Raw genomic sequence first — 15906 nt, forward strand, 5'->3', positions numbered from 1 at the left:
AAACACTGTGTGACAGACTTTCACTCAGCATAGTGAACATCTTCTGGAGTTACGTAGTGTGCTTGAACACCACATTCCGTGAACAGAACAAGGAGCACAGAACTTAAAAGGATAGTTTGGATTTTTTGACATGAAGTTCTATGACACCCTCATAAGCCGTGTCCTGAGCCAAGTTCTGGTCAGATTTTGGTGCTGAGGAAAGTACTACTGAACTACTTTTTCACAAATTTGATTTGCTGTATGTCTTATATTTAGATCTTCTAGCTTCTCGGCTATTCTTCCACAGACTCAGTCATTTTATGTCGCCAAGTCGATGTACTGTTGAATATGTTGACAAGAGTCTAAAGTTCCCTGGGCTTCAGAAAAGATCCTGATTGCAACTAGTATCATTTGGAACAAGGGTTTGGACTTCCTGCTCTATGCAGTTGTATAGAGGAGCTCCTGTTGGCATAAAGATTCTCATATTGCTGAAAAATATTTTTTATTTCTAAAAATGATTGACATTCATGGAGATACTGTGTTCTAGCTAACCTATAAAAAAAAACAATGACGCATGTGTCCCAAATAAATGCATCATATATCGATTGAGGGCTGCGCGGCCGTCCAGTGGGTAGCACGCAGACCTCACAGCTAGGAGACCGGGGTTCAATTCAGATAAATGAATATTGAATGATAAAATAATAAATATATGACAGAAAACAATTGAGAACCACTGGTCTACCACTGGGTTAGCGCACAGACCTCACACCTAGGAGGACCAGGGTTCGATTCCACTCTCGGCCATCTCTGTTTGTCCATTGGTATGAATGTGAGTGTGAATGGTTGTTTGTTTATATGTGCCATGTGATTGGCTGGCGACCAGTCCAGGGTGTACCCCGCCTCTCGCCCGAAGACAGCTGGGATAGGCTCCAGCACCCCCGCGATGAAATGAATGAATGAATATGTCGATTGAAGGAACAGCAGCTTGACTTAGCTGCTGCTGTCCCACCTCCAGGGTCATCGTGTGGGTCTAACCCACCGCCTGGCCATCCCACCCTGCGACTCCTCAGTCATGCTCACAGCGATTACTCATCGTTGGGGAGGAGATGCCACAGTAATTGTTCTTTAGAGTGGCCCAATTATTCCATTAACAGCCCCTCTTGATGAGGCTAATGGCGAGAGACCTCGTTTGCATGGCATTATCTTAATTGAGCCCGAGGCCTGGCATGAAAACAAGCCTGAGATTATGTTACTGATGGATGGTGGCAATGGTCCGGCAGCAACCATTTACCCGACAGCTATATTAATTAACAGCTATCTCCTTACATGGGCTTTAACAGAGATGAATAAGTGAACATACTGACGTCGTCTGCGACATAGCTCCGGTGCTTATGTGTGGGCTTCTAATGGAGGCTGCACACCAATATGGGATGTGTGTGTTGATAGCAAAAGAAGACCTGGCGTGGGATCTTCTTACCTATTTCCTAAAGGAGGAAACTGAGCCAGCGTTTCCTTGTATGAGCTTTTAAATAAATCACCGCACGTACTAATACTTTTAATTGGGAATTAATGACACAATTGACACAGATTTTATGATTTCGACTGAAATGAATGAAAAATACGCAGACTCACAATCACATACACACCTTAAATGTAGTATCTATGGATCACAATGGTGTTTTGGATGATCGGAGGGTCAGCCAGGTCACTCTTTTGTTATGTAGAGATCTGCCACACGATCCAGCAGGATAAAAAGGGGCGAGAAAAAGAAACCGTTCAGATAAGCTTCCCTTCATCAGATAATTAAGGACGCCTTTGCTCCAGTTTCCCCTTCGTAGCAGAAGTGTCTGATCATCTTTCAAAAAGCTCATCAGTCAGAGTTGCTCTTCAAGATCCACTCCTTTAGGGGGCAAACCCTTTACCCTTTACTTCCCCAAACATACAAGCACATTATAAATGTTTTATTACGTCTTCTTCCTCTTATCAAGATTATTTTATTCATAAAATAAAAAAAAAAGAATGGCATTGCAAGAAGCTAAAGTAATTTACTAATTAATACAGAACCTAAATATTCACGTCAGTCGGTAAAGCACAACCATTTAAATTTCAATTCAAAGCAGCACCTCTTCACCTGAATATTTTTCAGTAAAAATTAGGGAAAATGCAGAAGTAATATGGATTTAATGCTTCTCAAATGACCATTTTTCCTCATAATATTACATTCTCATAAAACTATGACATTTTATTTTTTTACCTCTGAATATTTTTATTTTATTTTAGTAAAAATACTGCAGATTTTTTAATTTTTTTTGTTTTTTTTCCCATTTTGCGCTTTTCTAGGTACCGAAAGTGCTTCACAAAGCCATCAGTCACACACTGGTTTTTGGTATTCTACATCCGTATCCACAGCTGCCCGAGGGTAGGCAGATTGAAACATGGCTGCCCATTTGACCTCTCTGACCGCCACCAAACAGGGACACAACAACAGTAACTGTGGGGAGGGAGCGAGGATCAAACCACCAACCTTGCGACTTGCTCTACCTCCTAAGCCATTACCACTCAAATGTAAAATTATATATTTAAATCAAAGATACTTTGCGTACCCCTGGTCTGCCATGTCCCTACAAAGATTAGAGCTGTCCTATCTAGTCTGATTCCTTTGGGCACGAACCGATGAAGGCGAAACGTCTTCTAAGACAACCTGAACAGTCCGATTGGCACCAATTGAATTACCTGAGAATACAATGACCTGGATGAATATGGGTAATATTCATATATGTATATATATATATATATATATATATATATATATATATATATATATATATGGACAATATTCATAAACATGTCTCCATAAAGAGATCTCATATCCACTTCAACAAATAAACAAACACATGATGTTGCTGTAATAGCAATGTTTTCACAAGAGGTTGGTTCATATATGCCACATCTTTTATATTGTTAGTGTTTCCATGCAAGCTTGTAACTGATGACAGATTGACATCGCCGCATGGGGAACAAGGAAGGGCACGAGGTCACGTGAGCTCTCATCAACCCTTCTAAGACTTCAAGATATCTCACTAGTTTAGTTTAAATGAACACAATATTCTGTGTGCCTTGAAACATCAGTCAAAATCATCAAAAATGGCCGGTACTAAGAGTGAGGGCTTTTGAACAATGTTGGTCAGTTTATTTTTACACTTAAGGTAATTATTTCCAGGCTTTCGCAGTTCACATAATACAATATGGCAGTCCGAATCTGGCTTTGAGCTATAAGGGGGCTTCCTTAAAAAGTGGGATTTTGGAAAAATCCTGCTTCTAATATCTCACTATATTGATGATGATCAGAGGTATTAGATTTGGTTTATTTTAGTTTTATTTAGTTTTATTTTGGTAGTTCATTTGGTATAAATTTCGGTAGTTTTTCCAAGCTTTTGATTGGCCAGAATGCATGTGACAGCCGGTTAAAGTGTTTTTATGTGGGCAGAGATGGTTTTTAAGTGAAAATAGTGTCTTCGTATGAACATAGCCTTGGGTTTCTTTTTAAGTCAGATACCCTTCCTAACACAACCCTCATATTTATTTCTGTGTACCATTACCCCACCAGTGCTGTACGAAGCGAATAAGCCATGCAAATAAGCGCAATTAATTATTGTCGCAGCTGTCATGGAATTACAGCTTCTGATTGAAAAGGCTGTACTTTTTTCTGCGGTATTTTTTTTCCACTTTGACACACCTTTGCTCCTTGTCAAAACTTCACCACCACCACCTGTCACTGTTTTCTGAGTATCGCCGTCACCAACACCCCCACCCCCTTCCACGCTCTCCTTGCATCCCCTGCTGCCAGTTTTTAACTACACTCCACTCTGGCCTCTGCTCTACTTGTTACAGCCCCAACACGAGTGCAAACAATCAAAGTGTTTGGGAACGCTAAAATATGCATGGCTATCCATGACAGACAGATAAAGCAGGGCAATTAGCCACGTAATCCTAGAGCATCGTGCGGAAAAGGCCGCCTCAGCTGTCCTCTCACCCCTCCCTCCCTTTACTCTCTTGGTCTCCATTAGTTAAATGTACACTGTGTGTCGTCTCCCTATCAAATCAAGTAACACTTCGCCTAATTGGCTTATAAATAATACAGCAGAGCCTACATTATAATTTCATCAGTGGTAAACATTGGAGGGGCACTTGGTAAAGAACCTATCCCTCATTAATTTCTTAATTTGGGAAGTGAGAGAATGAAATGTGGGGAAAGAGAAAATGAACAAGAGATGGAAAGAAAGGAAAAAGATGTCAGATATTCAGTCAGTACTCCTGCGCAATAGGTGACGAGTGCCCCACCGCCCTCATTTTACACAAACACACACAAATAAACACACATTTTCCCTCCCCAGCCCCAATTGCCTGTTCTTTTTTTATAGCAACTTAATGAATATTTCATAACAAGCAACATAAATATGCATTCTAATGGTTTTTGCACATAGTTATTACCAGTATTTCCTTCTTCTTTTTTTTTCCCCGCTGCAACAAAAATACTCATTAGAAATTCTGCATAACCAGGCTCTGAAATAATTTCTCCTCCCCAAGAAGACACACAGAGGGAAGCAGGAGATTTATTCACATCAACTGCTTAGAAGTAAACCACAAAATAATACAGTTGCTTTTTTATCGGCTTTTACATGTTAAAAAGCATTTATCCACGAGAGAGGAACATTCATTTCTAATTTCAGTCAACAGCTGCAATCGCGACGCAAACCGAGATTTCTTCCATGATGAAATCCTTTTAGCAAAAGACACCGAGTTTGTACCCCCACATCCACATCTCCTTGGCAGGTAAATGTCACTCAAACCTGCTATTATATTGCATAATGCACTTTTAAGGGATTTTACATGGCTTGTGATAGACGTTTTGAAATATGACTTGTGAGAATATGACTCTGATCTCCGAAAGACAGATATTAAAGCAAACTCTCAAATGAGCCATTTCCCTACCCCCGCTATCCACTTTTTTTTATTCCCGCTGAAATGTGGCATATAAGATTTTTTTTTTTTTTTTTTTTTTAAGACACCGAGAGCCCTTCCGCCTTCAAAAGGAAAGTTAAGTGCAGCACGTTTTCGGTGAGATTTTGAAAAGTGAGCCACCTGAAGGCAATCTGTCTCGGCTGGAACCTCGCTTGTCACCGCCACCGAGAGCTGTCACTTGACGGTGCCAGCGCCGATGGAGACAGACATCCATCATCCGCCGTCTTCACGTCATGTGATGTCTTGCCGCCCGGCAGAGAAGTGTGTTTTGCTTAAGATGTGCTCAGGCGCATTCGGGTAGTCTTGCAAAAGAGCTTTTTGTTCCCATATCTCTCTCATCTTAAGGTAGAAAAACATTGATTTAAAAAAAATTTAGCTTTTAGAGTCCATACGGAACGAAGACAAAACTGTCCATCAATCCCCCTCAAAGGCACATCACACAAAACGTAGCTAAACGACAGTTAACATTGTCAGAAAAAGCAGCAGCAATAGCTTGATTTAGAAACTCTGCTTAAACCACAGAGTATCAAAAGTATTTATTCCTGTCATCCATTTAAAAAGGATCCATTATGCCAATTTTAGTACTATATTTATATTCTTGCATTTTACTTTGGGAGATTGGCATGATTTCAGCTTCCAAAAAAATGCATACCCTTTAATATATAAAACATTTGCTTCAGAGTCCACCTATTACGCTCATTTTCGGGCCTTTTCTATTGACTTGTGGACTCCTATAGAGCAGCTACACACAATAACTAACACGGAAAGCTTTCTAGATCTTCCAGAATCTGCACCTATTCCAATTGTGTTTCCTTGGCTTTCCTGCTTCCCGCCAAAACAGTCTGTTTTAATTGACTCCACCCGCAGTCCACTCTGCACGCCCACTCTGCTGTGGTTGGTCTCATTCCCAAGGGGCTCCCGAGGACTTTCGGACAGCCACCGAACCCCACTTTCTAATTTTGCCGGTGGAAGGGACTACTCTTGTTTAAAAGACTCGGCTAGACCCCGACAGATTGTGGTGGAAAAGGCTATTCGCAACTCCGGATATTGGTGAGCTTGTAATTTGCATGCATGCAAATTACACTCACTCCACTCTATGTATGCACATTCTATAATGCTACACAAACAACTGCTTTTGTTCGATTACTTACACAAAATAAACAGTTAGGATCGTCCCTCGGTGGAATTCCCCTTATTTGTGTGTCGACGACATCCAGGACGAATAGTACAGCGAGCAACAGGATGACTGGCCTACCCTCAATACAAGCATCATACATTACACATTACACAGTATACATAGCTCCATACTTATTTACACTGAAATCTCATATATGTACGTGTTAGCGATTAGCATTAGGTGCTCGAGCAGCAGGTTTCTGACCCCTTGCGTCGAGAATACAAGACACCAGACTGATTTATTTATTTTAAACTCTGATGTATATTGAGGCAGCTGTGTAGTTAACAATAAATCCAATTGGCGATGTTGTCTTGCACTTTTTAAACATTTCGTATCGAAGTAAAAAAAAAGTGCTATTTGAGTAAATGTATCACCTCCTTAAGCAAGGGGCTCACAGAGGTTAAACCAGCCGTACCCTCCACTTAATTACAGCAGAACAAGAGGAGACAGGGAGCATGTTGTGACTGAGCTTAATTAATGTAGCAGTAAAAAGTGGCCCTCCCTCTGCTTGTCCGTTCTGCTGTTCAGTATTAGTTCCACTTCAGTGCTCTCCGAGCCACGGACAAATCGGGACTCTAATGATAGGACAGACAAGCGCCCCCTCAGCCTGTCTCGGGTCACTGACCGCCCTCCCTCCCTGCTTCTCCCCCGGGATGTGTGGGGCGGGGGAGTCAACCAGTTATACAACCATGTTCACTCCATCAGCACCACAGTGCAGAAGACAATCTTGCATATTGACTTCATTAACACTGACAAGTTTGTGTGTGTGTGTGTGTGTGTGTGTGTGTGTGTGAGACTGAATGACTAATATCATACAAAGCAAGACCATCTCTCAATTGTTTACTATGGCAAACATCTGCACCCACCTTGGAGACACTGTGTATTGTTGGAATCAAACAGCTAAACACAATTAAAGACATCCTTTTTGACAAGACATGATGACATTTTCATACTATCTTCTAAAAAATACATTTTCAAAAAGAGCTTCTAAATTGAAAATATATCAATAAGGGTCAACATACCCATTAATGTCGACATAATCATAACTAGCCGTAATGCTTGCACATTAACTTGTGAATTATCATAGTTAGAACATTAAAAATATGTTTACTGCCTCCTAAATAAGTTTTTTTTTACATTATTAGAGCCCTCTAGACATGAAGTAACACCCCTATAGTCATCTTTACACTCGTATTACCAAATATAGTAGACATAATAACAGAAAATAAGCTCTAACAATAGAATGCGTTTGGGATTATTTTTGGGATTATTGACATAATTCAAATTCTGGCATTTGTGTGTCTCACTAAACATTACAGCAACACCTAGTGATCAGTGTAGAATACTACATATCATCACTTCTGACATCTTTTTAATGCCTTATATTTGGATTTTACTTCATTTATACATTTTTATGCTTGAAAATGCTTAGTTTAGGCAAATAAATTACATAAGATTTCCTTAAAAATGCATATTTTATGACAAATAATACGATTATGAATTAATATAGTTTAGAAAATCTCAGTTGGAAAATCTGTGTGGAGTTCTCCCTGTGTGTACATTGATTTTTTTTCTGGGATTTTGTCCCAAAAACATGCATGTTAGGGTAATGGGAGACTCCAAATCAGTGGTTCTTAACTGGTTTGAAAAACAACTTTTGGGTCATAGATTACCTGTCACCCAAAGTCAGCTGGTGTAGGCTCCAGCTGACCTGTGATGTACAGTATATAGACTGCAAACTACAATAAACAAAATAAATTAGTCGGACATTTAGTATCCTTTCAAGCCAATGCTAACCTGAATAATAAATATTTACATACTGTTTCAAACCGTTTCCCGATCAGTGAACCCCAGTGAACGTAACGCAGCGCTGAAAGCATCATCATCACATCAGGTGATGCATGCAGAGCAGCGGCCGTGTTTCTACAGAGTAAACCGAATGCGGGGGAACGAATTGATACTCTGGAGACAGCATCGCGTGGCAGATCATGTTCCAAATCAAGTCTAAACAAAAGGAATATCACATGGAATTAAGGTGTGAAAAGGTGTCGTCAGTGATCTTTGCCATCCTGACACTGACATAAAGGATATAAATATTGTATGCAAAGAGAACAAAAACCCTGTTTGAAGCCTTCAGAGAGGAGACAGTGGAGGGGGGGAAGAGAAACAGGTAATTACTGGTGGAGATGCTCTTTGGCAGTTTATTGAATGGAAGTAGGAGGATCAACCTAGAACAGCCATTCTTGTCTGTCTCTACAGATCAGTGATGTGACGTTAATGTCCACCATATTAACTGTGACCCAATGATGTTGCCTGTTTTTGTACAGATAAAAAAAACTAATAATGTGCTGTTTTTTCCGTCTTGCTCAAGGGTGGGCACCCCGACAGTAATCTGGAAGCCAACTAGCACGTTGTCAACGTCATTGGGTCAGTATTTACTCTACGCCAGGGGTCTCAAACATGCGGCCCGCGGGCCAAATGTGGCCCGCAGGACACTAGTTTGAGGCCCCCGCCTTGATATGAAAGTTTAATGTTAGTGCGCCCCGCGCAAGTTTGATATGGATGCTGTATGGTATCATGTACCCAGAAAAAAATTATTACGTTTGATTAATGTTCATGTTAAAGGTTAAATAACTGTTAATAGTTATCCTCCCTATCCGTGTGGAAGTGGTACGTTTTTGGCTATTTAAGTTTATAGGAAATAACTTGAAGGCTACCGTTTAGGTCGCTGGCTCTCTAGTTTGCGAGTTAGCATGTGTCTCAAGACCCTGCAGTTGCACAATATGTTGTAAATAAAAAGAGTATAAATGTGACTATAGTCATGTTTTGTCAGGTCTACAGGGCTCTAATAATGCTTTGTCTACCCACCAACTATATGTGGTTTCTTAAGTTTTTATTATTTTTATTATATTTATGTATTTATTACTGATTGATTTTTTCGATTGATTTTTTTTTTATTTTTCATCTTATTGTGTGTAGAAAAATAAAAAGTAAGATATTTGAGAACAGAGGAATGTTTTATCGGAGCTTTTCTTGTACAAAATCGAAACCAAAGCAAAGTTTACTCATTTTTCTGTTTTTAATAAATGCGTTTTTTTTTTTTTTGGAAAACCCAGTCCCGCCAGACCCTAGCTCCAGTGGCCCCAAGTAAATTGAGTTTGAGACCCCTGCTCTACGCCATCACTGCCGGGTTAGGCAACAATAACAGAGTGGCGGTGCTGGTGACCCACCTTCTGCTTTGATGACAGGACGCCGACCTCCTCACTTCCATAAGGAAACAAGGCCAAGGGAGGGACAACATGCTCTTGTTCTCTCCAAATATGAAAAAAGGAGTAAGTTGTATTTAACAATATGCTCACCCTCCCCTCCTTGATTAGAATTAGAATCACATCTGGCACCATGTTCTGTCCCTCATTACTACTGAATCTCATTACAGGCTGCTCCCGTGGGAGGAAGCACGGCAGGTTTTTAAGCACACTTTTCACTTTCTTCCTGCCTCTTGCTCATCTCATGTGCCGTTTCTTCTATTCTGCGTTTACATTAACGGAAGTCCTCATCTGAGAGAATGACTGAGCACCAACGCCCTCCTCCTCCTCCTCCACCCAGAGCATGGAAATTGTTTTACGCCGCCAATTAATGTAGGTACGCCAAGTTTTTTTTTTTCTTCCTGAGAGTATGTTTTATTCAGAATGTATTATGTTTCGCTCAAAAAAGGAGGAAAAAGTATAAAATGACTAAAATAGGTCTAGCAGTAAGGAAGTTCCACTTACTTGCAATAAAAACTACACCAAAGGTTTGGAAATTCAGGCAAATTATAAAAAAAAAATGAAAAATGAGGCAGCTTATTTATGGTGCCCTGAAGTCCTACTGAATAATGAAAGCTTCCATATATAAACACATTTTCAACTTAATTCTTAGAGGATTGGAAAATGGCAGAATGTTTCACCTCATTAAAATTAGGAATCAAAGCCTCAGTTGGGTGTTTGCACTAGTGAGGAAATACAAGCATCAATTTATTTGCAGACATAAATATGAACATATTAGCAGCAATTGGACACTTGAATTCAGAAGGAAATGATGGAGGTTGCAGAGATTTCCCGTGTTCCCGCAATGGTTTCGCTCTAGATCATTGGCGAGTCACAGAGCGAGCATGGAGCCTGGAGTATGTTCTTTATCCACTGTGGATCTAAGGGGAAATAAATCAAGGTTATGATAGAAACGATGAAGACCAACAATATATAATAAATATAATAAACTGTACTCCGGTTTCCTCCCACATTCCAAAAACATGCTAGGTTAATTGGCCACTCCAAATTGTCCATAGGTATGAATGTGAGTGTGAATGGTTGTTTGTCTACATGTGCCCTGTGATTGGCTGGCCACCAGTCCAGGGTGTAGCCCGCCTTTCACCCGACGACAGCTGGGATAGCCTCCAGCACCCCCGCGACCCTTGTGAGGAAAAGCGGTAGAAAATGAATGAATGAATAATAAGCTGTATTATGGAAAGCAGGAAGTGAACCAATGTAACAGTTACTTATTGTAAAAGTACCAGATGGAGGGGTAGGATTTAATAAGCTTTGCTTCTTCCTACTCCTTTTGGACATGTGGAACTGTGAACTGATTATGGGATGCACTCAATTGTAATCTGATGCATGTTCAAATGAAATAAAACCATTACCATTACCATAAATGAAGTTGAGATAATTTCTTACTGCACCTCAAATTTCCCCTCTCATTGTGACAGGTCATCGAACAAGTTATTACTCGACCACCAGTGAAGCACAAAGTTTTCCTTTGAAAGCTGCGGAAGTGACAAAGAAAAAGGAAGTGGATGAAAATGATGCATACCATCAGGTGCCGGGAGTCCAGAGATGCTGTCCTGCAACAGGCATCGTCTGAATGTCAGCGCCTGGCACGCCTGGTAAGACAGCACACACCTGGACAGGCCAAGAGAAAGGTCTTAAAGCTGGCTGACACGCACACACACACAAGACAACAAGCATGATGCGTGTGTAAATGTCAAAAAAGGAAATGGCATGATAGCAGCACTGTGAAGGTAAATAAATAGTCATTCACTCTTGTGTACCTACCTGAACCACATGTGACCATTTTCACACACTGCTTGTTTGTGATCGGTGAAGGGCAGCACATCCTGACATAAGCTGCAGTGCTCCTGGAACGTCTGCTTGTGCATTTTTTTCTTGATGTGACCAATCAGGATCTAAAAAGCCAGAGACAACAATAAACACAAGTTTTATCGTACTTTCAGGCAATGAGCCAGACAGGGCACGCCACTAATACATTAGGACCGCCATAAATAAATCAGGCTCTACTGGTTTTCCCTTGTTCATAAACATATAACACACCTGGTCTTCCTGTGAGACCACAGCAGCAATCACTGTTGCCAACTTAGTAACTATTAGGGATTTGAATTATCTTTTAGATCAGGGGTTTCAAACTCAATTTACTTGGGGGCCACTGGAGCTCGGGTCTGGGTGAGACTGGGCCGCATCAGGTTTTCCAAAAAAAAACGCATTTATTAAAAACAATTAAAAAAAAAAAACTCTAATTTTCTACAAGAAAAGCTCTGATAAAACATTCCACTGTTCTCAAATATCTTACATTTATTTTTCTGCACAAAATAAGATGAAAAATAAATGAAAAAATCAAGAATAATCAGTAATAAATTAATAAATATAAATAAAAAAATAAAAATAATAAAAACTTAAACGCATTTATTAAAAACAGAAAAATGAATAAACTTTGCTTTGGTTTCGATTTTGTACAATAAAAGCTCTGATAAAACATTCCACTGTTCTCAAATATCTTTTCTTTTTATTTTTCTACACAAAATAAGATGAAAAATAAATAAACAAATCAAATTAAAGAAAATCAATCAGTAATAAATAAATAAATATAATAACACTAAAACGGCAAATAATAAAAACTTAAGAAACCACATATAGTTGGTGGGTAGACAAATAACTTTTTTCAGATTAAAATGAACAAAGCATTATTAGAGCCCTGTAGACATGACAAAACACGACTATAGTCACATTTATACTTTTTTTATTTACAGCATATTGCGCAACTGCAGGGTCTTGAGACACATGCTAACTCGCAAACTAGAGAGCTAGCGACCTAAAACGGTAGCCTTCAAGTCATTTCCTTTAAACTTAAATAGCCAAAAACTTACCACTTCCACATGGATAGGGAGAATAACTATTAACAGTTATTTAACCTTTAACATGAACATTAATCAAACGTAATAATTTTTTCTGGGTACATGATACCATACAGCATCCATATCAAACTTGCGCGGGCCGCACTAACATTAAACTTTCATATCAAGGCGGGGCCTCAAACTAGTGCCCGCGGACCACGTGTTTGAGACCCCTGTTTTAGATCATAGTTATTCTGATCACCATGAGGTGGCCTTATTGGATCACATGACTGTACAAGAAGCTTCTTGATAAGACGAGGGTGTTACCTGGGCGTCCTTGTCACTGGTATCTTTTGAGAGATGCTCAGCCACGGCCAAAGTGGGAATGCATGTGTTTTCTGTGATCCGTGTGTTGAGGTACACCACACCGAGCACCTTCTTCATGTTCTTTCTAACCAGGTGGGTCTCCACTGAATTGATCAATGCCTTCACTTGCTCCATCTGCTTCATCCCTTTAACGGCGCTAGCCTCACCGTACAAATCTTCCTCCTCTTCTCCATCTCCGTCCTCTTTCATGAGTGTCTTGCCGACCTCCTGAGAAGGTTTCCAGTAGTGATCTGTCAGTGGTGACTGAAGTGACTGGTATAGTATCCGAACCAAAAACAGCTTAAAGCGCCACAAGTAGGAAGAGTCTTCCCCTTGGATCTTCTGATCGAGCTCTTGCTGCAACGCCTCTGGAATGCTTTTGTTTTTTAAGACGTTCCACCTTATAAGATCCAACAGGTCGGCTTGCTTGTACAAGTTCTGCGTGGGGGATTTTAGCACAAGTCCTGCTGCCGTTTCTGGCGATTTCACAGCTATAAAGTGCACTTGATAAGTCCTGTGAATTGGGTGAAACATGTCGACCAGACCTTGTGTGCTGGCCAGCGCAATATATGCTCCATTGCAGCTTAACGTAATCCCATGGACTCTCCTCTGATCTAAAAAATCTGGACCCAGCATGTTCTCTTTATTAAAAATCAAAGTCTTTTCTGTGAATTGTGGTGTCAGCTTCTTTATCCACCCATCCATGGAGCATGTGTACACGACCCCGTGGTTGCTGACTGCAAGCGAGACAACTGGAAGCGAGTGAAGGCCCACCACGTGTGAGTTGTGCACGTTCAGTCCAGTTGGAGAAATCATAAGCAAACACCAGTAGATGTAGCATCCGCGAGACGCCACAATGAGACTGCAGTTCAACTTCTGAATCGGGTGGACCAGTGGCACACACGTAATGTTGTCAACAGCGATCTGGTCGCATTCCTTCCATAGCGTGACAGGGTGGCGCAGTGTGAAGTAGCCCTTCACCCCTACCATGCTGACTGGCATGATCTTAAGTGTGCCCGACTCACTGCCGACAATCAATCCGCTCATGCGTCTTCCTGCGTTTTCATACTCCCACCACTCCAAATCACTGGGTCTGCTCACTTTGGACTCGATGACATCATAAAAGACAACATCTGCTCCGTTCTCAAACGGCAAAACAAACTTCCACAAAACAAGGTCGCCGTTTTCCATCAAGACGGCGAGGAGTACCATCTCCGCATCAACGCACATGTTGTCGGCTTGCACGTGTTTCACTGTGTAAATACTCGACCACTTCATCCTTAATGGAGTCTGCATCTGGAAACGTCGCTGCAGCTCCTCAAAATCACAGATGTTCTTCTGTGGTGGCTTGTCATCTTTTTTAGCGTAGCCTCGCTCCTGTAGCATGTCGCCATATTTCTTGGTCAGATCCACTAGCAAGCTCCATGTGAGATTCTTATGGCTGCGATGGATGGTTAGTCTATGGTCGAGAGTCAGGCATGCAATCAAACAGCGTCCATGAGAATCACAGCCGAATGGAGACCAACTAGCACTTTTAACTCCTTTGGGTGCTATTCCCAAGGGATCTATCACTCTATCCATCAGAAAAGCCTGCCTTGAAGTGGGATCCAGGTGTGAGGTTAAGTGCTCGATGGCTTTCACCTGTTCTTGTGCTGCTCCCACCTGCAAATTCAACAAGAAAATATATATATAAAGGAAATTTGAGTGGGGGGGGGGCAGACAGGAAGTGATGTTTGGGGTTCAGCGTTGACTTATTGTACCTATTGTGAGATAATTGAAGCCTATAATAACTTTGAAGTCAGTTGTTCCGGCAATCAAGTCAGGTGCTTGTGTGTCTCACCGAACATTACAGTTGCATTTACCGACACTGAGTGACCAGTGCACAGTACTACATATATATATACACTTCAATGTGTCCTCAGAATGCCTTAAGTGTGTATTTTAGTTTGTTTAGCTATTTGTGGGTTTAAGAATGCTTAGATTCGGCACTAAATACTTGCTAAAACACTAAAAAAAAATAAAAAAAATTTAATGTATTTTTGAAAAACACATTCAAAATGAGACTCAAGCTATACCTCTATGTAAACTAGTTAGCTTGTGAAACTCTTAAAATACCTTAAGGAGTAGCTTCTTTTCCGTATTCAAACTCGCTTTAGTGTCAAACCCGAAACCCCGTCCCAGCTGACTGAAATTGGTCGGAGTTCGAGCATAATTACCCGTAATCCGTAGCTTTCACTGGGCACCGGAATGGACGTCCTGTGCAGTATCAGCTCCTGTTTGCTGCTTTGGGCGTCACACAATAGTTCCATCATTGCCAATGAGGTGGATGTACACACTGCGAGACGGTGGTCCTGCGACCAAACAAGCGGTTGTGTCCCTATCACCGGGGACAAAAGCGAGACGACCGGATCTCGTTTCACAGGCAAGTCGTCCTTACCTGCGGAGACATTATCGCCGGACTCTGTATACTCTATTTTAACGGCTTCACTTACGGTTTTAACATCAACCTCCATACTTGACGACTCGGACGCCGCCATGTTTGTTGTTTGGTGGAAATGACGTTCGTGATCACGTGACTCGAGAAGGAACTATCCTCTTTTTTTATACAATGTACTTTGCACTTTTGCACTGTACTGTATGCATTTAACCTTTTATTTTTCGTCATATAGTTGTAATAAGGAACGTGCACATCAATTAATGAAAGTTATGGACCATTCTACCGTATCTGTGTCATTTGAATCCCCAGGAAATAAAAATAAAATAATAATAAAAAAATAAAATTAACTTCACAATATATATATATATGTATGCATTTGACCTTTTATTTTTCGTCATATAGTTGTAATAAGGAACGTCAACCTCTACTTGCTCAATGAATTAAATTTATGGACCATTCTATCTTATCTGTGCCATTTGAATCCCCAGGAAATAAAAAATAAAATAATAATAAAAAAATTATATTAACTTCACAATATATATATATATATATATGTGTGTGTATATATATAGTTTGCATGTTCTTCCCGTGCATGCGTGGGTTTTCTCCGGGTACTCCGGTTTCCTCCCACATTCCAAAAACATGCTAGGTTAATTGGCAACTCCAAATTGTCCATAGGCAGGAATGTGAGTGTGAATGGTTGTTTGTCTATATGTGCCATGTGATTGGCTGGCCACCATTCCAGGGTGTACCCCACCTCTC

At 40.6% G+C, this 15906-nt stretch overlaps 1 protein-coding gene and 1 long non-coding RNA gene across 5 annotated transcripts in view; one reads left to right on the forward strand and one right to left on the reverse strand.

Annotated features, from left to right (window-relative positions):
* LOC131119937 (uncharacterized) overlaps positions 1-11530 on the forward strand; it is a 47250-nt gene extending 35720 nt beyond the window's left edge. The window contains exons 3-7 of one of the 3 annotated variants that reach the window (XR_009126617.1): positions 8550-8605; positions 9295-9510; positions 9615-9642; positions 9729-9820; positions 10923-11530. This is a non-coding gene — a long non-coding RNA (uncharacterized LOC131119937). The remainder of the gene's footprint in view (positions 1-8549; positions 8606-9294; positions 9511-9614; positions 9643-9728; positions 9821-10922) is intronic. The other 2 variants (XR_009126616.1, XR_009126618.1) reach the window with 2 other exon arrangements.
* Positions 9545-15272, reverse strand: gtf3c4 (general transcription factor IIIC, polypeptide 4). 2 transcript variants are annotated; one of them, XM_058064826.1, is made up of 6 exons: positions 15145-15272; positions 14924-15058; positions 12669-14369; positions 11269-11399; positions 11027-11115; positions 9545-10364 (listed from the first exon to the last, which is right to left on the reverse strand). In XM_058064826.1, exons 1-6 carry the CDS (start codon positions 15154-15156, stop codon positions 10300-10302), a joined length of 2133 nt encoding a protein of 710 aa, XP_057920809.1. In that variant the 5' UTR covers positions 15157-15272; the 3' UTR covers positions 9545-10299. The 2 variants fall into 2 exon arrangements, with proteins under 2 accessions (XP_057920809.1, XP_057920808.1); XM_058064825.1 differs by having other exon boundaries at positions 9786-10364; positions 14924-15268.
* Positions 15273-15906: the final 634 nt, after the last annotated feature.

Source organism: Doryrhamphus excisus, chromosome 2 (assembly GCF_030265055.1).
Source record: "Doryrhamphus excisus isolate RoL2022-K1 chromosome 2, RoL_Dexc_1.0, whole genome shotgun sequence".
Lineage (NCBI taxonomy): Eukaryota > Metazoa > Chordata > Actinopteri > Syngnathiformes > Syngnathidae > Doryrhamphus > Doryrhamphus excisus.